A 24,532-nucleotide genomic window follows, 5' to 3' on the forward strand; every position below is an offset into this window, starting at 1 on the left:
TCTCAAATTTCTCCATGAAAACGGCTACAACCGGAGATAGGGGGGAGCCCATTGGGTTACCCTCAGTTTGTTTGTAGAAAGTTCCATTCCAGGTGAAGTATGTATTGGTTAAGCAGTGTCTCACCAGTGGGGGTACCCCAGTATTCAGTCCTTGATGAACCAAGTCTTCAATGATTACGATGGTGTCAGGTACAGGAACTTTGGTGAATAAGGAAACCACATCAAAACTGATAAGCAGGTCGTCTGGGGACAGGGAAATCCCCTTGATTGTCGATACCAGGTCAGTAGAGTTTAGTACCGCAGAGGTGGTTTTTCCAGTGAAAGGCAGTAGGATTTCAGACAAAAAACGAGCCACTTTGTAGGTTGGGGAGTTGATAGTAGAGACAATGGGACGAAGAGGTGTATCTTCTTTATGTATCTTTGGCAAGCCGTATAATCTTGGTGGCCTAGCTGCAGAAGGTTTCAACGAGAACTGTTTGGTTTGATCAATTAATTCGGTTGAATCAGAAATGATTTTGTTGGTTTTGGTGACGAGGCTGTTGGTGGGGTCTCTTTTTATTTTTGTATAGCTGCCATTGTTGAGTAGTTCTTGAATTTTGTTGTTGTATTCTATTTTGTCCATGATGACAGTGGCATTGCCTTTGTCGGCTGAGAGGATGACAATGTCATCCCTCTTTTTTAATTGAGCCAATTCAAAACGCTCATCTTTGCTGATGTTGCTAGCTGGCATCTTAGCGTTTTTGAGCGTTGCAGAGATTTCAGATCTTGCTACGTCTGCAGCGATGTGACTCAGGCCCTTGAGAGCCACATCTACTCGGGCAATTATATCATTAACTGGTATGTGTCTAGGTGTGACTGCAAAGTTTAGTCCTTTAGCTAAAACAGACTATCAGAAATAGAACTGTTACTGCGGTTAATTACGACTTTGTTAACGTCTAGCTTTTTAATGTGTGGGTCCGGTCTCTTGTTTGAGAGGCGGCTGAATTTGGAAATCAAGTTGTCCTTACATTTGGTCGACATAGCGGCAGCTGAAGAGGCAGTCATTTTGTCTACATGTTCCCAATCCGATGTGGACATTGTTGCACTCAAAGATAAGTGTGATTTGTAGAGTGTCTTGTCTAACTGATCTAGATCAGTGCGCGTAAGTCTGATTTTCTCTGAGATAAGAGCGAAGCTAGTTCTAGACAAAATTCGTTTAGCATTAGAAGAAGTTACAGCAGCAGATGTTAGTGTAAATGCGATTTATATTACCTTAGAGTCGCGGCATCTCTTCAGAAAGGTGAGAGACTCGATTAGTTGAGCCTTCTTATCCCGGAGCTTGTTGAAGGATCTTAAAGTTTTGTAGAATCCCACCCCATAGTGGCGGTTAAATTTCGATTTAAAGCTTTCTTCTTGGTTCTTTCGTTCATGAGGCGATCCACATATACAAACACAGAGACAATTTCAACCGAGAAGATGGATTCTGGCTCAGCAATCATTGGAAGGACGTAATTAACCATTTCGGATCTTAACTGATTGTTGTTCACATTTACGGTGACTTTCAGACCGCAGTCCACTCACTGGCATTGACTGTGTATCTTGTGTTCTCCACAGGGAATGGATTATTTGCTCCGCTGCGGGTCTCCTTTCACCGCTCTCCCATTGACATGTTTCGTTGCTTCTACATACTATTAACATTCCCTCCCTTTGTTAATGCTACCCCCTACCCCCTCCCTTTGATGCTGCTAATCCTGCATAATGCATGGGCATAATATGACTTTGAAACCCCCCCGCCCACCTCCTACGCATTTCCCATAAATATGCTAAATTCCTCTTGATATGCATATTATTTTGTCAAGGCGCTCTTCTTCCACCTCCAACCCAGCTTATATACACGCTCCAAGCTTGGCAGTGTTTCATTCTTCATCTGAAGACGGCTGCTTGCGTTGTAGCCGAAACGTCGTGAGAATTATTTTATTATGTTTTATTTTATTATTTTAATTGTTTCCATTCTACGTGACTTTACCGAAAGAACCAAGAAGATGAATCCCTGCAGTCATGAAAGCTTTAAATCGAAATTTAAGTACACACGCCGTTGAGCACTTACATGGGTGTGTCAGCAGGGCGGAGGAACTAGGGCAATGGTCACTGAGACCCTGTCTGGAAGCCCCTGGAACCCGCTAGTGGGTTCGAGAAGGTAGAATAAAAGCAGCGGAGAGCAAGAAGTGGCCTCATCTCGTCGTCACTGTCGTCTTCGCCGCCTTCATCGCTGCCATCTTCGCTAGACAATTGCGCGGCCAGATAGTTGTTGACTGTCTCGGTCGCCACCGTCAATAACCCACATGGTTGTGTCTAGGCGAGGCTATACAACTTGTGAGAAGCGAGGGCGAAACTGTGAATCAAGAATTCTGTCTCCCGCTCTGTGTAGTGTCTGTTGACACTACACATGTATCCGTGCTTATAGAGGGACTTGTACAACTAAACACTGGAGGTGGCACAGAGCCTACGTTTTTTTTTACATTTTGATCTAGACTGTCTCCTATTAACTCTCTTTCCCACCTCTTCTCCATTAAACCTACTGGGCGACTTTAACCTTCATCTAACATCAGCATCCATCTCTGCTACTCTACTGTCTCTTACTGGCTCATTCCACCTAAAGCATATCTCCTCTCCCCTACTCATTGCTCAGGTAGCACACTTTATCTCATCTTAATTTCGGGTTGGTCAGCCTCCAATCCTTTAGTTGATCCTCACCCTCCATCTGATCACCTTATTCTGCCTTACCTATCCCGGCAACATCAGCTCCATTCCCAGCCCCTGTCCCTCTATCTATTCCGTCACCTCCCTCACTGAATGTCGTCGGCTTGCACTTTAATGCACCCTGAAAAGGGCGCTATATAAATCCGAAAAAGAATGGAATAGACTATTTTAGCTCAAGAGTCTGAGTATGTATTTCTGAATATGATATAATTACATTTGCATGTGAAAGGTGTTGTGATTTAAATGATTGTTAAGGTCTAGACACAATGATGAATACAAAGAGTCTTGCAGCAATATTTTACATTATTCATAATGTATTGCTGGTAAGGCTAATACATAATGATCTGGCCAAATTTAAATCTTAAGGCTCACCACCTGACATAGCCACATAAATTAAATTGGCACGTTTCAAAGCATATAATATACAAACTATTATTGCTTTCAGCTCACCAATAAGTTAAATAACCTCACAACCAATTTATCAGCAATACACTTAAGGATAAGATCCAGAATTAAGATCCAAAATGACATCCTGAAGTCAGAATAACTTGTTGGATTTTATTCTGACTTTGTATATAATTTCTGAATTTGGTTGTGAGAATAGCTTTTCAACTTACCAGTGAGCTAAAACAATAATTGGCACGTCGGTAAACGCTTGTACATGTGCCAATGTAATTTGTTTGGTTACATCGTGTGGTGGAGGGTGTTACAATACTAATTTGGCCAGATCGTTACATAGTAGCCCAACCAAAAAAAATGATGAGACGTAACAATGGCTTGGAAAATGGAAGTATTAAGTTAATAATATATGTAGCAAACAACAACAAAGCAGAGAATACTCACCCTCCACACACTGGCAGAGATCATTTTGACAAAGCGGAGACAACTCAACATATCCCCCAGGTAAGTTGTAAAACCTGGTGCATTTGTCCTCTGAAAATGAAATTAACAATAGCCAATTGAAATTGGCAGTTATAGAGGTTTACATCATCAGCAAGGTAATTGTAGCCAGTGCACAATTGGTATGTTCACAACTCATCTCTAAATGCAGATTTGTGAGCCCCCATCAAATTGTCTGAGAGATATTTGCACGACTGAGTGATTGTTGGAACACATCAACTCGTGAGCTTCATAGTATACCTTGTCTATGACTATGTGTGCCCACAAGGCTCTTAGTCAAAAACATTTTCTGCTAAAATAAGAATTGAGACAGTGCTCATCTGTTTACAACCCTGAGAAAGTAGAGGACATTTCCCATTCATTCATAAGATCAGGCCAATGTGTTCTGATGTCATGTTCCCAATTTGAAAAATTACTCACAAACTATTCAATTGGAATATTCACGACAATAATTGCTCCCTCCTGTGAATACTTGGCAGGGTCATCATGAAAATTAGTAATGAGACTCAGCAAGGTATTCAATAAACGCGATAATATGTGGGCAGGTTCTTAATTTGACAAACACTGTTGGCTTCCCCACGACGTGGTACCTAATTATTGACCCTGAAAGAATGATGGGCTAGGTCAACCATCAACCTTCCAATTGTGTACCACTCAGTCTGCCACTGACCCACCAGGCTGGGTCAATGCTAAAGGCTTGAAACAACAATGCTTATTCACTCATCTTGGACTTATTTGACAATAACTATAATTTATTTGATAATAACTAGATTATTATGTTTAGCTTTTCAGAGAAGCAGACGTAATGCCAGACAAGTGAAATGTTTACTTTCAAATTAGGCATCTCTCATGACAGATAACATATATCACTTCAATATGTTTTTATTATGGTTGCTTTATATTTCATATACAATTTGAACGATTGATTTGATAATTATGAGGCCATACATTTCCTTAAAGGTTTGGATTCAATAATACATCTCCTGTTGTTACAAGCAGAGGTAATAAAAACTACCACCTTTCTTAACACTTTGATATAGCAATATTTATAACTGCCCTTCTTCAGGACAGAGCAGTAGAAGATACACAGTAACCCCTTCATATTTGTGGGGGATATGCCTTCCTGGAGAATAGCGTGATTAAATCTGCGAATATTGATACTTAGAGCTGATGAATAAAATAGGGTTAGGGGGCATATAAACTTTATGCATATAATCAATGGATACATACATTGTATAGCAGTGTTATTTAACTTATCTTTAATATTGATGAAAATAAACATATTAAGTGGAAATATAAATCAATAAATATTATATCAATAAGTTCCCAAAGAATGCAAAGGACAGCACTCTTTAGTAAACTTTTCAGCAGACAAAGACAGACTGAGAGGGGGAGTGTCTTTCGTGCTCTCACTGTCCACGCCGCCCCCATGCACTACTACATCTTGTCGGGTAGTCACGAGATATTTCCGCGAATGTTAAAAATACAACCCCGTGAATTTCAAATAGCGCTACAATATAATAGTCTTGAATACGCAAAACCGTGATTATAAAACCTGCAAATCTTAAAATTTACTGTATATTGACTTCTATTTGGATAAATTACAAAACAGTATTTCCAGTGTAGTGTAAATGGTGCAAATATTAAAGAGCAGGCACGTATTAGAGGTATGTGGATCTAAACTAATTAACATTTAACATGCGAAGTAAATAAGCAGACAATATGTTTAATTCCCCATATTTGTCCCTCCAAATGAAAAACTGCAATTTTTAAACAAGCATTCAAACATAAACAACAATCTCTATGGAACCCCTTTTGCCAGTATCAAGATGATGAAGAAGAGGTTCATATACACAGGATACGTTATTTTTTACGTATAATTATTAGTTTGCTAATTTACAAGGAAAGCTTCAATGAGTCTCAAAATGTTTTCCAGCCAGGTACTGCAAAGTTTTTACAGTCAAGGGTGATGATGCTCTGTGTATCCCCAATTGAACGATTTGTCGGTAATATTTCAGCATTTGGATATTTTGCTAATACCAGTTACATTGGACGTGTTTTTTTGCTATGGGAGGAAACCGGAGAATCCAAAGGAAACCCATGTAAAACAGAGTGAGAACATACAAACTCTACACACGAAAGTCGCCTTTCAGACGGGAATGGAACCCACCCAGTAAACATGCAACGTTGGGCCAACGCTCTTCAATGTTTATACTAGTGTAGTGAGTTCAACTGAGTCGTAGACGTACTCTTGGAGGCAACACATTTATTTAACACCAACACACGGGGTAACTGCCCCTTAACAGAATAACAACCTATGGTGGTGACCACCAAGCTAACCATGCTAATTACAATGTAACTAGCTACTACGGACCAGGAACACAGCTCGGGTCCAGGTCCACGTGTTGAAGACTCGGTAGAACGTAGACAAAGACGAAGGTTTCTTCAGGATGAACAACAATGCCGGTCCCTCTGGCGGACCAGGCTTATATTCTCTCCGGCGTGGCTGGCTCCGCCTTTGGCCACGACCACCTTCCAGAATCCTCGAAGCAGGATCTGGACCTGGACCACGTGACCACCCCTAGACCCCACTTGGGGCCCCTTTGTAGACTTAACTGGTCACGTGTCCTCTCGAGTCAACCAGAGTACCATGGCCTTTAGTAACTTCATTCCTACGACCTGCACTCCCACACCCTATCCTGTAGGGCTGACACTGCACGCCAAGCGTGGTGCCACCTAGTGCTATCAACCAGCGCTCACTGAGCTCCTCTAGGGCCAGTACTACACCCATATCATAGCGGTGTCCGCAATGTCGTTACATCGCACGCCGTGCCTCTCTAGGGCCGGCACTGTACAGTGACATCCCACGATGTCCCTACACTAGTGACATGTCGCCAACCGGGTCATGCAAATGAATATATGTGGATTACCGTGCCTTGGAAATGCAAGCAACCACTTTCAACGACATAGAATCTACTCTGAAGCAACACCTAAACACCATGAGGGAATATGTCTGGAAATGGAGGCTCAAGCCAAATCCCCGCAAAACAACAGTCACTGCATTTCATCTTGATAATAGGAGCGCAAAGCACACTCTGAAAATGACATTCTGGGGAAACACTGTCCGACTCAACCCCACTCCAACTTACAGTAGAACCTCTGGTCACGACCATAATTCGTTCCATAACTTTGGTCGCAACCCGATTTGGTCGTGACTAGAACCTTATTTCCCCATTGGATTGTATGTAAATACGATTAATCTGTTCCAGACTCCTACGAACTGTATATAAATATTGTTTTTTAAAGATTTTTAAGCACAAAAATAGTTAATTATGCCATATAATTCACAGTGTAATAGTAAACTAAATGTAAAAACATTGAATAACACTGAGAAAACCTTGAACAACAGAGAAAACTAACATTGCCGCGTAAAGGTTTAGAATCGTTCAACAAGATGATTGTTTCGTCTGCTACATCAGTCGGTCGATTCTGAGAGAGAGAATATTCGTATGAGCAATTCATGTTTCTATTGAAAGTAAGTTAACAGTAATATTTGGGTACAGTATTGTTTTTGGAAGCATTCACCGTAATATCGTATGAACGTTTACTTCACCGCATCATCGTATGAATGATGCGAGAAGAGATTAACGGGTTCTTATGTTAGCGATTTACGTACTCAGCGCTTTCGCTCTCTAAATTACAGCTTGAATGAGGTGGGAGGGGTATGACTACACTCACAAAATTAATATCTCACTAGGAATTTTATATAACAAAAGTTATATATATAACTGTTACGCTTTGTGTTGTTTGTTGTAAACAAACAACATGAAATTTGGCGCTTTCAAAAAAAATGGCGCGGAAGGGAAAATCGGCCGCGGCCGTGTTTGATCGTCACCCGAGTTTGTGTTCGTGACCAGATTAAAAAATTTTGTTAATATTTTGGTCGTAACCCGATTTGGTCGTGGTCAGAAGCGTTCGTGACCAGAGGTTATACTGTATCTTCAAGTGAAGCTGGACCATATGCTAACCTTCTATGACCATCTGAAAAAGGTAGCCGCCAATGCCAAAACAAGGGTCAATCTGGTCCAGAAACTGGCAAGCACAAGCTGGAAAGCATCAGGACCAGTGCTACGGACTTCAACAATGGAACATTGTATACTCTGTTGCCAAACATTGTGCACCAGTATGAACCAGAAGAAGTCGCACTCGAATTGTTAATGTCCAACGCAACACAGCAACGTGGTGTGTCATGGGAACCCTCAAGTCGACCCCAATCCCTTGGCTGCCTGTGCTGTCACACATCTTTCCACCCCCGCCCCCATCAGCCACAATGCTGCAATCCTCTTAAAAGTTCTGCGAATCCAGGAAAATAGTCATCAACATCAATCATCATTGCTTCAAGTCGCACAAGCCATTTTGGAACCATACGTTTAACCTTCAGACTTGGAGTTCAACCGCAATGAAGCTTGGAGAGCTGAACAGAGTTAAAAATAATTCACAATACCTGGGTTTGATCGTCCACAAAGATAATGGTCAACTCTACACCGCATCCACATAAACCACAGCAGATGCTGATACCTAATGCACAAATGTCAAACTAAAAACTCTCCAGTGTACAACTGTGGTTATCCAGAATAGACCATCCAATATATTACGATACAATGCCCAATCCACAAATATGAAGGAGACACCAAAGTGATACACTCCACTGCTGCTGAAGTGGTTGTTTGGCTTGACAACCGAAATGTGAAATTGTAGTTGTTGCTCTGCATCTATATCAGCCATACGAAAGAAGAATATTTCACCAATGTTGGCATGTGGTTGGAACTGTTGGCCCAATGTTTACTAAGCACACCCTTCATTCTGGCTGTTTCCAATGCACCAGCCTGCCGTCCAATTTGGAGAGTAACCTTGAGCATGTTGGTGTACTTACGCGGGCTGTAGTAGTCATAAACAGAAGCAGTTACGGGTTGTATCATATCCGATCTCAGCATTTGCTTGATCTTGAAAGCAAAGCAGTAATCCTCTATGCTGGGAACCTGCAACAAAGCAATTGCACACACTACTAATGCATGATACAATGCAAACTTACCTTAATAATTGTTTAATTGTTCAGTACATTTGGTATTGGCGCTATTGTAATAATGCAGAGCTTTCACAAAGGAAGGCACTGTGTTTTGTAGTCATCTGCAGTAGCTTGTAATGTATAATCCCAATTGAGTAATTCGAGGGAATTTCGAATTTTTCAAATTTGGACCATAACGCATGCACACAATGGTCTACTTGTTTGGAATGATGTTAGATGATCTTTAGTCTATTTTACAATTAATAAACCCATAGTAATAACTAGGGTGGCCTGCCAGATTCAAACCGCAAAACCTCTGCAACAAGCGGCGAACTTGCTACCATGATGCCGCCTTTGCCAATTCTTAATGGAATGCCACATACAAATGGCAATTTGAGGAAGCAAAGACAATTTAATTTTGAAATGATAAGATAAAAACTTTCTCCAGGTCATCTGGTTTACTTCCACATGGATAATCACTCATCAATTTGCTGAAAACATCTCAATATATAGAGGACTGCAGAGCTTATGCCATTGTTGGTGTCGACTCATTGCCTGGCTGCGAATCAACGTCTAACTGAATAACTGCTGGTTCCCCTCTTCAGTCGTGGCTCGTAGCAACAATCAGGGCCTCATTTGTAGCCACGGCTCAGCTCTGGCTTGTGCAATAGTACGATTTGCTGTGGCATTTTATAGCTCTGTACACAAAATATAAGTGACTAACATTTGCACCTCCTGATATGCACATCCCTTTGTTAAGGCGCTCCTCTTACACCCCCCCAACTCTCCCTCTTACACACCCCCCAACCCTCCCTTGAAACCCCCCCCGCCCACCTCCTACGCCTCTTGATATGCACATCCCTTTGTTAAGGCGCTCCTCTTACACCCCCCCAACTCTCCCTCTTACACCCCCCCAACCCTCCCTTGACCCCCCCCCCCCCGCCCACCTCCTACGCCTCTTGATATGCACATCCCTTTGTTAAGGCGCTCCTCTTACACCCCCCCCCCAACGCAGCGTAGATATAAGCTCCCAGCTTGACAGGTTCTCATTCTTTACCTGAAGACGGCTGCTTGCGTTGTGGCCGAAACGTCGTGAGAATTGTTTTATGTTTTATTTTTATTATTTTATTACTTCCCTTCTACGTGACTTTACCGAAAAAACCAAGAAGATGAATAGGTAACCACTTAAATGAACAATGGCTTACCTTATCCAAATATATAATGAGCACTGAGTCTGTGATCTCATAATTACTGATGTACTTGTCTACGGATTCCTTCAGCTGTAAATGTAAGCGAGCAGAGCACATGGAAACATGTGAGACCAGCAGAGAATTGACAATCATTGCACATTTAGCTTTATACCGACGGGGTGACTAAACATTGCATGAAACTTCACATGTAGAGCATTTTGGATAATGCATTCAATAAAAATGTAATTCCGGATAACACATGGACTGTCAACTCAGGCCTCTTTCTGAAGGGCGTTTGTAAGTTCTCTCCCCCTGTTTTTCATGGGTTTCCTCCAAATTCTCCAGTTGCCTCCCATATCTAAGCAAAATGCCATGTTGATTTGAAGCTTTTGTGACTGCAGGAATCCATACTCGTATGTATAAAATGAAATAACATAAATCACGACGTTTTGGGCGCAACACAAGCGTCCATCATCAAGTGGGAAAGCATGGTCTGCTGCTGAGGCAGACTGTTTTAAAAGGTTCAAAATGGGTGTAGCCCAAGGGTCATAAAGAAGTGGCTGGGGCTAGTGATGTTAATGTGAGAAATTAGCATCTAACTGTAAGATAGGAGGAGAGCGGCCACCTGGACGAGGGCACGGAAGTGGCCATGTGTGAATGTGAGAGATTAGCATAAAATAACAGCTGACATAGGCAGGTAGGATGGAAACATCACAGTCAGTTAAGACATTACCTGGTTAATAAAGTCCTTTCAATGATTGCTCAGTTTGTACCCATCCTCTCGGTTGAAGTTGTATCTGTGTTTATATATCTGGATGGCTTCATGAACAAATCTCTGAAGGTAGCCAGTAGGTTTGCAGAGTAAATATCTATTTCGCGTGAGCACACAGCGTTAAAACAATGATCGGCAACAGCAGAGGTATTGGTCCTACCGTGTTTCAGATCTGCCTTGTGTTCACGAACACGGTCCGAGACATGTCGTTTCGTTTCCCCAATGTAGCTGCTGACACAACCACAACTCAGTTTGTAGACACCAGGGTATTGCATGTCAGGAATCACATCCTTCACAGATGGGATTAAATTACCGATATTGTGTACTGTGTTGAAACGAACCTGGAACCTGTGTTTGTTTAAGATTTTGGAAATCTTTTTGGTAACGCCTGCTATGTATGGCAAAGTGATGGTTTTAGTTCAATCCTCAGAAGGTTGTCTCCCCATGGCTGGGGAGGCAGCTTTGCGGATTGTACGGTCCGAGTATCCGTTCTTCCTGAGGGCTTGGTGTAAGTGGGAGCAGCGGCACGGGGCGCAGCCATCGTCTTCCGAATTTGAAAAAATTCAGCGCAGGAGGGGACTGGAGCGCTTTCGCTTGGCGCTTCGAGTCCGCTTTTCGCTCCCTCCGATGGACGGAGGGGGAGGCGTTGGAGGCCTTGCCTACGTTCCTCGACGATGTTTCTCTCTCGGCATTCCGCTCCATTCCCGCTGAGAAGAAGACGACGCTGCGGGAGGCGTTTGCCGAAATGGCTGAAGTTTACGAGCCACCGTCCGATATTCACCGAAAGTTCGTGCAGCGTGAGCGTGGTGCGGAGGAATCTCCCATCACCTACCGTGGCGCCCTGGTGGCACTCGCGATGGCTGCCTACCCTGACGCTAAGCCCGATATGTTCTAACCACTTATCCTTGGCAAGATGTTGGAGCTGTCTAAGGAACTCGCCATCCCGATGCCGGTGTGTGGCCATGAGCCGCTTACTTCTCGGTTAGCCGCAAAATGCCTTGACACCCAGTTCAACTTGCACCGCTGGGCGCAGATGGCCGCTTGGATGGGCGACCCTACCGTGGACGGCAACCCTACGGGATGGGCGCTGTCACGGGTCGTCCACGCTCCGGACGACGCAGGGACCGGCGACCTCGCGGCCACTGCGGGCCACTGGGTGCTTCGTCGGCGCCGCTCCGGTACGTCGGGGGGGGCCGTCCGGTGAGCCGGTATGGCGTGCTTTCGATGTGGCCGGCAGGGCCACTTCGCGCGGGACTGTCGGAGTCGTCCCCGCCATCCACCTCTTCCCGGGTCCCCGCCTCTGCCGCCGCCACCGTCGTCGAGCTGTGACCCTAGCCAGGCAAGTCGGTGTGCATCGAGCACCCAGGAGGTTTGTCACCTCATGCATCTTCGACCGCGTATGATTTGTATGTCCGAGGTTCCAATGGAGCCGCCGGCGGTTCGCCTTGTGCGGTTACCCAATGGAGAAAGTTGGCACGTCGTGTGATAGCGGCCGCGACGGGGTTTTCTACGGTGCCGGGCTCTATTCAAGAGGTGGACGTGCGGATTTTGGTGGATACGGGCGCGGAGGCCACTATCATCTCCGATGTCATATTCCACCTCCTTTCCATCCCCACTTTGCGCGTGCGGCCGGCTTTCGATGCGTGTATTGCTGCAATATTTTTTTTTTGCCGTCTCCGTTGACTCATTCTACGCCGGACGTTCCGGTGCAGGCGCTTGCCGATGTCTCGGTGGAAATCCCTCCGGGCTCACAAATGCTCGTCCCGTTGCGGTATCGTAAACAATTTCGCGGGATAGACACGGCGGCGGGCGTGCTGCTGTCCCCGTCTAACACCGCTACCAAGGATCTTGCGCTGGTTGGGGCCCAGACGATCGTTCGGCTGGGTCAACCCCTATTTTTGCAGGTTTTGAACGGGGGGTCTGAAGGCGTGCTTTTTGCTGCCGGCACGGTCCTGGCTCATGCCACTACCACGTTTACAGTCCACGATGAGGTTGGCGGCGGCGGTTGAGCCTCGGGGAACGTCCGACGATCGCTGGATCGCCGAGTTGTGTCAGGAAAATTCGTCCTTGACCACGCAGCAAAGGAGCGCACTTCAGGTGCTTTTGTCTGATTACACCGATGTTTTCAGCAAAAGCAATTTCGACCTGGGGCGCACTTCGCTGTTGTCCCATCACATTGATACTGGGGGGGCGAGCCCTATACAGATGAATCCACACCGGCTGAGTCCCTCGGAGAAGGACCATGTGCACGGCGCGGTGGATGACATGCTAGCCGCTGACATTATCTCCCCATCAAATAGCCCATGGGGTGCTCCTGTTGTCCTCGTAAAGAAAAAGGATGGCAGCCTCCGCTTCTGCGTTGATTTCTGGAAGCTTAATAAGGTTTCGGTGGCAGACGCGTACCCTCTGCCATGAATGGATGACTCCCTCGATGCCTTGTCTGGGTTTTGGCAACTTCCCCTCGACGAGTCGTCGAGGGAAAAGATGGCGTTTCGTACGCCTCAGGGGCTGTTCCAAATTAACTATCTTCATATGGGAATGAATGCCGCTCCCGCCATGTTCCAGTGGTTGATGGAACGGGTGTTGACCGGGTTACAATGGGAAGCGTGCCTGATATACTTAGACGATGTCATTGTGTTCAGTCGTACGTTCGAGGAACACCTTCGGAGATTGAGGGCTGTTTTCAGCAGGATGCGTTCCGCGAATCTCAAGTTCAAACCTAAAAAGTGCCACCTCTTGCAACGCTCCATGCGCTATTTGGGACATATTGTCAGCTTGGACAGTTTAGCCACGGACCCGGACAAGACATCGTGTGTCCGGGACTGGCCGACCCCCTCCTTGGTGGGGGAGGTATGTTGGTTTGTCGGGTTCGCGTCCTACTACCGTCGATTCGTACCTAATTTCACCACTATCGTTAGACCGCTGCACCTCCTCAAGGCGAAAAATCAGAGGTTCAAGTGGGGACTAGAGGAGGAGAAGGCGTTCCGCGACCTTCGCAATCGATTGGTGACCGCGCCGGCGCTCGATTTCCCTGATTTCTCATTGCCCTTTATTCTGGACATGGACACCAGTGATACGGGCATTGGCACCGTCCTGTCCCAGTGTAAAAATGGCGTCGAGCGCGTGATGGCGTATGGGAGCCGCGTTCTCTCGTCGGCGGAAACCCGCTATTGTGTAACTCATTGGGAATTATTGGCGATTGTTCATTTCGTTCGCCAATATCGGCCGTACCTATACGGCAGGAAATTCCTGGTGCGCACGGACCATGCCACCTTGCAATATTCCTTGAATATCGAACAGCCCTCTGGCCAGCTGTCGCGGTGGTTGGAGACGCTGCAGGAATTCTCGTTTGACATACAGTACCGTAAAGGTTCTCGTCATGGTAACGCGGACGCGCTCTCCTGCTTACCGCTAGGATCCTCTTGCGTGTGCGCCTCGGGCACTAATCTGTGCACGCGCCCCCCTCAGCCCCTTCGGCCGGTCATGTCCGCGATGGCGGATCCCATGGACCCGACCTGTCCGGAGCCGGCTGATGGGGTGTTGAACTTGCCGCGTTCGGTGTGGGTCCGTGAGCAACTGTTGGACGAATCACTGACTTCGTTGCGAAGTCAGGCGGGTAAGCTGCAGGTGTACTCATCTGCAGACACTTTTCCACGAGGGGCCCTCCGGGACGGGTTGCTAATGTGGAGGGATGATTTGCTGGGCCGTTGGCGCCTTGTGGTTCCACTTTGTTATAAATTGATTCGGGTACTGCACGCTGAGAAGTTGTTACATCTTGGCGTGCAGAAAACCTTGCTGACGTTACAGCGAGACTATTTTTGGCATGGCATGACGGCTGGCGTCACCAAGGACATCCAGGCCTGTTCTGAGTGCGCTCGCCGGAAGCCACCGAAACGGCGTTGGGTTCCTCCCTTGCAATCGATCCAGGTAACGCGCTTTAACGAGCTGGTGGCTCTAGACATCCTTGGGCCCTTTCCCCCATCTGCCCGGGGTAACAAATTTCTGTTGGTAGGTGTGGAATATTTCTCACGGTGGCCGATGGCTTGGCCCTTGCTCGATCAGTCGGCGTCGTCCATCACGGAGGCATTTCTATACGGGTACGTGATGGACAAGGGGGCACCCGAACGGCTGCTTACGGACCAAGGCCGCAACTTCTCCTCTAAGTTGTTGCGTAATTTGTGTGACGCATTGGGCACCAGGAAAATATGTACTTCGCCCTACCACCCGCAAATGGATGGGATTGTGGAGCAGTTGAACCGTACCCTGTCGGCTATGCACTGCCATATGGTTAGCGAGAAGCAGGCCGATTGGGATCTGCAAATCCCTGGGGTGCTCTCCGCCTACCGGATGGCACAGCACGCATCCACTGGGTACTCACCTTTTTTTCTCATGTATGGGCGTGAGAACGTGCCGCCTGTTGATGTACAGCTGGGTGCGTGTGCTAAGGAGCCCGCGCAGACTCTCCCCGAATACATTTGCGACACGGTTCAACGTGTCACGGAGGCGTGGGATGTGGCACGGATTGCCACGTCTAAAACCCAGGCCCGTAACGAGCGGTGTGCTCGGCGCTTCCAATGCGCTTTGCCATGGGCTGTGGGGACCTCTCCTAAGCTGCACAGACTTTGGCAAGGTCCTGTGGAATTGATTGAGGTTCCTAGTCCCCAGTGTGCACGCATCCGGGCGGGGTCGCGCCGTTGGTATGTCCACACTTCTCAGTTGAAGGCCTTCTTTGCCCCTCGCGTCGGTCCGTCATCCCCAAAAGTTGCCTTGCCGGTGTCTGATGTGTCTGGCGTGCTGCACCCCTTGACCATGTACAACCCCCGAAGGGGCCTGTTTTGCCTCCCAAAGACTCGGCGGGCCTGAGCCAACCGGACGCAGGTCATCCTGCACCGGCCGGGCCTTCACCAGCGGCGAGGGATGTCGATCCCGCTGCTCTTCCAACCATGCCTGGATTGCAGTCAGCGAAGCACCCTGTTCATGCAAGGGATGGTCCGGCGTCGCGTACCAGATCCAAGTCTCTTCCCTTCCGTTGATTGTTACTGCTCCTTGTTGTTATGCGTTGCTCTTATTCCAATTGTCCGTTACTGTGTTACTACAGTATGTCTTTCGCATTATGGTCTTGTCCTGAATCAGCCAGGAAGGCTAGTCTTTTACACCGGGGGGGGGGGGGGGGTGATGTAATGCGAGCATATGCTGGGTTTCGCCACCCCAGCCCCTAAGCCAACCAGGCTCCACGAACCATCGGGGGCAGGGTTAAGGGCGGAGCCCGCGGGCGTTAGGGTGTGGTATTATCTGGAAAGTTCTTAAGGGGTGTGGCGAAGGGTGGAGTTGGGGTGACGTGGGAAGAGGATATAAGGGGTACCCGGGAGGGGCTCGGGGTAAATTGGTGGAAGCTGGAAACTGGGCCACGTCGGGGGTCTCCGCGAGCCATCGGCCACGTGGCGACGCGGAGATGGCTCCCAGCGCGCCATCTGCCAGCGGTGCGCGGGAGCGGAAAAACGAGAGAGCGGCGTGAGAGCTAGATGTCAGCTCCCGCGACGTGCCGCGGAATGACCGGGAGAGCGGAACGTGAGCTGTCCAGATAACGAAGAAATAAAAAGATGGAGACACAGTCGCTTGTCGTCGACCTGTTTTATTACACATGCAATACCCTGGTGTCTACATACTGAGTTGTGGTTGTGGCAGCAGTTACATTGGGGAAACGAAACGACATGTCTCGGACCGCGTTCGTGAACACAAGGCAGATTTGAAACACGGTAGGCTCAATACCTCTGCCGTTGCCGATCATTGTTTTAACGCTGTGGGCTCACACGAAATAGATTTTTCCAAGACGGAGGTACTCTGCAAACCTACCGGCTACCTTCAGAGATTTGTTCATGAAGCCATCTAGATATATAAACACAGACACAACTTCAACCGAGAGGATGGGTACAAATTGAGCAATCAATGGAAGGACCTTATTAACCAGGTAAAGTCTTAACTGACTGTGATGTTTACATCCTACCTGCCTATGTCAGCTGTTATTTTATGCGAATCTCTCACATCAACATAGCAACTTCCGTACCCTCGTCGAAGAGGCCGCTCTCCTCCTCTTCTACAGTTATATGCTAATTTTTCACATTAACATCATGCTAATCTCTCACATTAACATAGCCACTTCCCTGCCCTCGTCCAGGAGGTCGCTCTCCTGCTATCTTACAGTTACATGCTAATTTCTCACATTAATATCACTAGCCCCGGCCACTTCTTTATGACCCTTGGGCTACACCCATTTCAAAACTTTCCAAAAAGTCTGCCTCAGCAGCAGACAATGCATTCCCACCTGATGACGGACGCTTATGTTGCACCTGAAACGTTGTGATGTTTTTTTTTTCATTTTATACCTACGTGAATTTACCGAAAGAACCAAAGAGTATAGAAATGTACCAAGCATTGACCAAACATTCTAATGGTAAAAAAATTACCTACAAGTTACTCAATTTGGATTATGCACGACAACATTACCCCCGATCGCTAAACCTTGGCAAGACCCCCTTCCAGAGTCTTGAGGCTTAATGAGGTGTTTCTGAGTAAATAAGCATCATAATAAAATAAACCAATTTCCATTCTGTATCTCTACATAAAAATGACATATCTTTTAGTCTGATAGATAAAATGTTGTTAGGGCACGGAATTAACTTCCCAAATGTATGTCATGAAATCCTCCACCACCCAACATAGCCAAGCAACTACATCATCATGTGTACAAGTGTTTAACGCATCAATTATTCTTTTTTCAGCTCATCAGTAAGTTGAAGAGCAATTATCACAGCTAAAATTGTACCTACGGTAACTCTAAATCTGGCTATGAGAAATGGTTTTCAACTTACCAATGAGCTGAAGCAATTGCAATTGGAAAGTTAAACGATTGTAAAAATGGCAGTTTCATTTGTTTGACTGTCTTGGGTGGTAGAGGGTTTTAACAACACACATTTTAGGCAAATATTTACATGGCCTCACCCAAAAATTATTATGAATCATGATAATTGAGGCAAAAACCATGTTATATTTTAGTCTGAGAGCCATTATTTGCGCAGTGATGGTCCATGTCGAGACAGGGCACGTGCTATGCTAAGACATCTGGTAAACAAGCAGTACCTGTGTAGAGGAGAGATATATGCAGTGCGCGCTGTTAAGTGGGTGCAACTGAGGTCGAACAGATGTGTGCGTTGCAACATGAGCTTTGCACTGACAAACTGCCAGTAATTAAGGGGAGAAGCGGGTGCAACCGAGGTCGAACAGGTGAGTACGCTGTGGCCGGAGGTTGGCGTCGGAGAGACGGGATATAGGGGGTGATGATAAGGAATTAATGGGGCAACAGGCGCTGGGTTGGCAGCGGCTTGAGGGGGAGCACGTGAGGACTCGGAATGAGGAGGGATATATAAGGGGAGTGTGCGTAAGCAGAGAAGAAGTTGCCTGGGAACCAAGAGTGAAGAGATCTCGCCGCTGCCACTAAAGCTGTCAACAGGACCTCAACCCTCATACCGTCGCCGGGCGGGTGTTGGCTGAACCCCCCACCCGGGACAGACGGGTGAGCGGGTATGAAGGAGCATCGGTGAGGGCAGCCATGGAGATGCAGAGTCGCTGAGTGCGGAGCTGCTGTGTGCGGAGTCGCTGAGTGACTTGTTACAACGTGTCGGTGTGAGTAATTTAACAAGACACTACAGTTGGTTAGCATGCCTGACTGCTGATTATCTCCAGAAGGACGAACCTGGTCCATATTATTTTGCTTTTGTTTATACTTTTATTGTGTCTATATGCAGCCACGGGCTCTACAGAACCACGACATATTTTCTTTATAAACAGACAGAGTCGTATGCACAGGAAAAAAAGACAGCTGGACAGGGAGTCGACTACAAGAATGGCTGTGGAAAGGGAGAATATATAGGAAATATATACAAAGCGATGTTAATTATCTTAATTTGCGCTGCTTTACCCAGAAAACTTCAAGAATGTCAATACTTTTTTCAGGAGGGTTCTGCCAAATGTTTACAGTAGGGGCCATTGATGTAACATATCATTCCAATCGCATAATTTTCAGGTAATTTATCAGCATTGGGATATTTGTCCAATAGCAGTTTTAGCTATGGGGGCAAACCAGAGAACTCTGAGGAAACGTATGCAGAATAGGGGGAGAACATACAAACTCCACAAACTCACACCATTCTCGCACAGCTTTACATACATTTTCTCGCACAGCTTTACATACATTTTATGCACATTCACACTTTACAGCACATCGGTAGAACATACAAACTGCACGTAGAAGCCACCCAAGTAGGGAATCAAACCCAGGGCCTTCATTGCTATGAGGCACAAGTGTTACCACTACACCACCCTGCTGACCCAAACATTATGCCAATTATAATTATGCTTTTAAAAGGATAGAGAACTGAAATGTTGGCCATATATAGTTCAGACAATATTTAACTAGGCCTCCAAAGGTTTGTATCTGTCCATGCTAAAGGATGCTGCATCCAAACATGATATTAGGTATCCTATATTTCTGCATGTCTGATAATCCTGCCTTGTTAACATTACAAATGCCATTGTATGTCCACTCTAATTCACAATAACAGCTTTCTCAGTATGGTATGTGTGTGTCTTACCTGGATGAGGTCATTTTTATCTGGAAGAAATCCAGTTAACATGTTCACTTCTATAATTGTCATTCCAGATTCACTTGAAAGGTCCTCTTTTCGTGGCTTATATCTGCATCACAAAACAAACACATAAAGCAACTGCTAAATTATCTTCCAAATTACTAAACCTATCACTAATTAATAAATGATGCATAGTCTATCTTATGTTATATTTATAGACCACCTTAGCTCAAGGAGCTTTACATAGTTTAAAAGCGGTAACAGAGGAATGAGTGACTACAACAAAGGGCACATAGAGGTCACGAAATGGCAGGGGAGGGATGGGAAGGAGTGGAGAGGTGAGGAAAGGAATGGGCAACACGCATACCCAGTGGCAGCTGTCCCTGTGTCAGACAAGGTGACTCAGAATCTGACCTGCAAGCGGGAATGTCTGCTAGAAGTTTGATGATGATTGCTGTGTGCAATACAAATTTAGTAATCTGCAAGTAATTTCGCAATTTTGTACCATGATGTACTGGCACACAATGGCCTACTCGTTTTCAATGACGTAATGGGTTCTTGAGATTTAACGCGCCTTGAAATTTTATGCATGGCGTTATATCTGTAATTTTTATGTGATGTTGGTGGGCAGCTGAAGGTACACAAAATGGTAGAATGGGTTCATTATGAATTATTTATTCAAGAAATGAGCACAGGATACACAGAGTGCTACTGCTGAGACACACCTGGTACACATGTTCATTCGGTACACTGCTTCAACACCTCCTTCGTCACCAATATCTCTCCTCCGCCGCCTCTTTCCATCAAACCAACCCAAGCGTCCTTGTGGGCTCTCTGTGCACAACAAACATTGGGCATTCACGTAATAATTGAGTACATTTGGTATTTGTGTATAGTTTGTTGTCCTTCCCCCGCACCACTAATTAGCAAGGTTGGCTACAGTACGAAATATGTTCAACATATATACATATCACGAAGGCGCAGTCTGCAGTAGTTTTACAGTAGAGGGAGATTTTGCCATGTGTCCTCCCAATTGAGTTATATGTACCGCAATGGTTCGAATTTGGCAAATGTGGACCATGAAACTGGCACACAATGGCCTTCTCTTTTAGAACAATATCACAGGATATTTAATGCCAATGGTGAAGAAGACAGCACGTATGTTTTGGTTGATTCACATAAAGTATTAACCAAAGTGGTCAGCCAGAATTTTAAATGCTAACATTATAAGGCAATGTTGATGCCAGTCAGTTGTGGCCAGGTCTCTCAAAACAACTTCTGTGAAGCTTCACCACCACACGTAGGCTCACCAAGATGTTATTTGGTTAGGGATTTCCTGGCTACTTTAGACTGTTTCAATTTAACTCAGTAAGTTAAGTCCGCCACCCATATTCACAATTATATTTTGGACTTGGTGTGCATTCGAGAACAATCTTTAGCCAACCGTTCCATTGTTGACCCTAGTGTGTCCGATCATTCATGGTGTAATTTGACCTTTTGTTTCCTTCACTTACTCCAATTTTAAAGCAAGATTATATTTGTCCCAAATCAATCACTTCAGACATGCTTTTTTCAGCAATCATGTCTCTACTTTCCGATTTAAATCATAATTCCTTGAAGTTAACAGTTTCAGTCTATTACGCTAATTATATCGTATACAAGAAACCATGGCTCCCTTTAAATTCTGCTGGATCTCAACAGTTAAACCCTCACCCTGGAACACAGCTGAGTTATGTACACTGAAGTTTGCATGGCCACAGTTGCACTACTGTGGCTTTTCTTAAATGTTAAATATATGAAAATGTGAGCATTGGCCTGGTGTTGATATTCTCATGCCGTTTATGGTTATACCAGTAGCTTCGAGGAATGGGAAAGCCAGGAGGTGTGATGTTTGGGTCTCAATTTACGCATTTATTCTGGATGGCTACGTTGTTCCACTATGTTTTCCAGCGTTATTCCAGATCCAGGTGAGATTCTAGGATGTGACAGCACGATCCCAAAAGGGGGATTTGGACTTGAGTTGGTGGCAAAGTAGAGGAATCACTCACCAACCACAGACTTGCCAACCGCGGTTTCATGTATACATAGTTTATTATTTATATACTAATTTAAGTGATTTTCTTTTTTCTTCCGATTCCGGGAAAGGGTTAATATTGCCCTTTATCATGGTCCCCGGAGTGTGCATGAGTGGTGAAGGTGAAAGTCTTTTGTCTGTGGCCTGCAGGAAGAGGGTGGGCTCAGTCCCTCCTCATTCTAACCAGCCCTTCTCCTATCATCTCATTGTCATCATCGTAATTATTAAAGGTATGTAGAGTTAATGTAATGTTTATTTATGTTTTATGATGTTATTGTGTAATTTACGGTATTTTATTCGGTGTTTAGTGAGTAAACAGGCAACTAAATTAGTTAATCTATGACGAGTCTGACCGCAGCTGCGGTTCCCCTAACCCCGTATTTCTCATAGGCGCAGTACTTTACCAACCGCGGATTTGCCTACCGTAGCATTTTCCAGGAACCTAACCACCGCGGTTGGCGAGGGATTGCTGTACAATGTTGAGGTCTAGGTCGATTACGTAGGTTGTCGTTGGCAAGAAAATGTGTAAACTCCTTTAGTTTTCATGTCTATGTGCATGTTTGATGGCAGAAGATTCGTCAGAACGAAGAGGGAATTTGTGTTTGATTGTTCCAGTTATTATTCGCATTGCGTTATGTAATTGTGCATCCAGTAGTTTTATGTATGAGCTTTAGGATTGGCTGGAGCACAAAACTCTGCCACTAAGTGGATTAGTGATATGGAGGCAGTTCGCAAGTTTATGTTTTATGTGGGGCTTGAAGGTCAGGCTACTCTGAATTATAACCTCAAGATATCTTGGAGTGGGGTGATAGCAAACCGGACTACCACAGAAGGACACATCATGACTGTTCAGGTGGAAAGCACTTATGGTGGCTTTGGAAAGGTCTGGTCCGAGTATCCAGTGATGGAAATATACGTTCAATTAAGTTAGAGCAGCCATTCGTTTTTTGGTAATATTCGAAAGATGTGTGTCCTGTGCAGCAAAGGTTATGTTATATGCATATATGAATTTGCAACATGATGTACCTGGCAGGTCACTTATCTTCAGTAAGTCCTCGCTTAACGTTGCTTCACACAAAGGGTTGTTTCGTTATAACGGCTTCAGTATTTTATTGAACAAACTCACTTAATGTCCTTTTACGCTTCACTATAACATCATCAAGAATGGACTATGGGGAGTACTGTACGTACTGTATGTAAAATGTGTTATGGTTCAACAAAAAAGAGAAGCATTGTCAAACTCATAAATAAAAAGACATTGTATATTTACACGTAATACTGTAATACATTCCTATGGGAATATGGTTTCGTATAAAGTAGTTTTGTTTAACATCGCAATTTTCAAGAATGCATTCGCGATATTAAACGAGGACTTCTTGTACATGGTACATAGTGACAGTGCCAGTGTAGAGGTGTTACGGGAGGGCGAAGAAACACACCAGGGGTGGTTATGCCCGCACGCGGAAGGATGCTTACATCCACGTCCGCATCGTTTAGCCTAGGGGGCTGAAACGGCGCTGTGATCCCCCACGGCCCCACCCCTCGGAGGGGGGGAGTTGCTATATAAGGCGGTGAGCCGGTGGACTCGGGGTTCAGTGTTTAGCTTAAGCCAGTGAAGAAGGAAGACCGGCTAGATAGGCCCTGGGACTCCCCTGGATCGCTGTCCTTCTAAGGACCGACCAGGGCAAGCCAGTGGCGTGGCCCTGAGAGCCCAGAGCCGATGCTCTTGTAAGAGCCGGTCTGGTGACTAAGGGTGCTGTGATCCTAGCTTGGCCAGAGCTGGATCAGCTAGCCTCCCCTAGCTCTGTAGTGGGGACCTGGGAGTAGGCTAGCCGGGATAGAGATAGTGGAATCTCCCTGTTAGACGGGTGAAGGGGCCGATATCCCTTCGAGTGTTGTATACCTTGGCCTGTATTGAGTGAAACGGTTAATAGCTAGGTGTGCCTCCGACTACGTTGTCCAAGTCCCATTGAACCTACTACACCAGTACTGAGCCTTTAGGGATGTCATTATTCATAATCCTCTTGCGCCTGTGTTCCACAGCAAGGTATACAGTGAAAGTATGGTTGCTAAGCATCACGTTGATTAGGTGTACAGTAGAACGGCATTTGATGATGTTGGCCAACTTCAGCAGCAGGTCATGATGCAAAACAGCATCATAGGCAGCAGCAGAGGTCAATCATTGCTGTGCTCGTTTTCTGTTGACCCTGGAAACCAGCTTCTATGAGGTGAATGCAATGATCTGTTCCCCTATTGTTCTGCATGGTGTTCTTCGAGTTATCTGGTTTCCTTCAATTGTTAAAAAACTAATGTAACTGGTTTTGGCCACTCTACAAACATCCCAAAACTATACAGCTGCACAGATCCCAGATTAATCTTCTTGGTTCTTTCGGTAAAGTCACGTAGAAGGGAAATAATACAATAATAGAAATAAAACATGATAAAATACAATTCTCACGACGTTTCGGCCACAACGCAAGCAGCCATCCTCAGGTGAAGAACAGCCCTGTGGCCGAAACGTCGTGAGAATTGTATTTGATCATGTTTTATTGTTATCATTTTATTATTTCCCTTCTACGTGACTTTACCGAAAGAACCAAGAAGATGAATCCCTGCAGTCACGAAAGCTTTAAATCGAAAGATCCCAGATTACCCATCTAAATCAAGGAGAAAATTCACCTCCGTCATCCGCTTCGGTCATCGTAACTTTCAAATCAAATGTGGAGCAGGATTTGCTTGAGGGAGCCACCTTGTTGAATACACTCATAATCTATGGAATAACAAACACACACAGACACACATTAAAACTAGGGTTGTTTAATGGTAATTGGGAAACCGGTAGTAGTGATTTCAGAACCATTTGCCCATTTCAAAAGTCAGCAACTGGTAACCAGTTGAATTTAACAACGAATGCACCAAATGAACTTGCACCATTGTTTCAACGGCAGTGCCGGAATATTGACTTGAATCAGCGACCTCTAGATTACACATCCAGTGTGCTAATTATTACACCACTTTGCCAGCTCCCTACATTTCTCAGTTAGCAATGTAAATACGATGTTGCGTTTGCTTATGGAGACATTTCTACGTGTGAGAAACCAGTCACTGCTTTTTTCACGCAGTTACCAGCAATGAAAAATAAAACCCCAG

General features: G+C 45.4%; 1 protein-coding gene across 1 annotated transcript in view; it reads right to left on the reverse strand.

Annotated features, from left to right (window-relative positions):
* LOC144934673 (complement C3) overlaps positions 1 to 24,532 on the reverse strand; it is a 238,628-nt gene that overhangs the window by 10,799 nt on the left and 203,297 nt on the right. The window contains exons 33-38 of the mRNA XM_078860724.1: positions 24,062 to 24,152; positions 20,034 to 20,142; positions 19,315 to 19,417; positions 9,910 to 9,984; positions 8,573 to 8,678; positions 3,583 to 3,672 (exon numbers count right to left, since the gene is read on the reverse strand). Coding sequence (XP_078716850.1) covers positions 3,583 to 3,672; positions 8,573 to 8,678; positions 9,910 to 9,984; positions 19,315 to 19,417; positions 20,034 to 20,142; positions 24,062 to 24,152 — 574 coding nt within the window. The remainder of the gene's footprint in view (positions 1 to 3,582; positions 3,673 to 8,572; positions 8,679 to 9,909; positions 9,985 to 19,314; positions 19,418 to 20,033; positions 20,143 to 24,061; positions 24,153 to 24,532) is intronic.

Source organism: Lampetra fluviatilis, chromosome 11, assembly GCF_964198595.1.
Source record: "Lampetra fluviatilis chromosome 11, kcLamFluv1.1, whole genome shotgun sequence".
NCBI lineage: Eukaryota > Metazoa > Chordata > Hyperoartia > Petromyzontiformes > Petromyzontidae > Lampetra > Lampetra fluviatilis.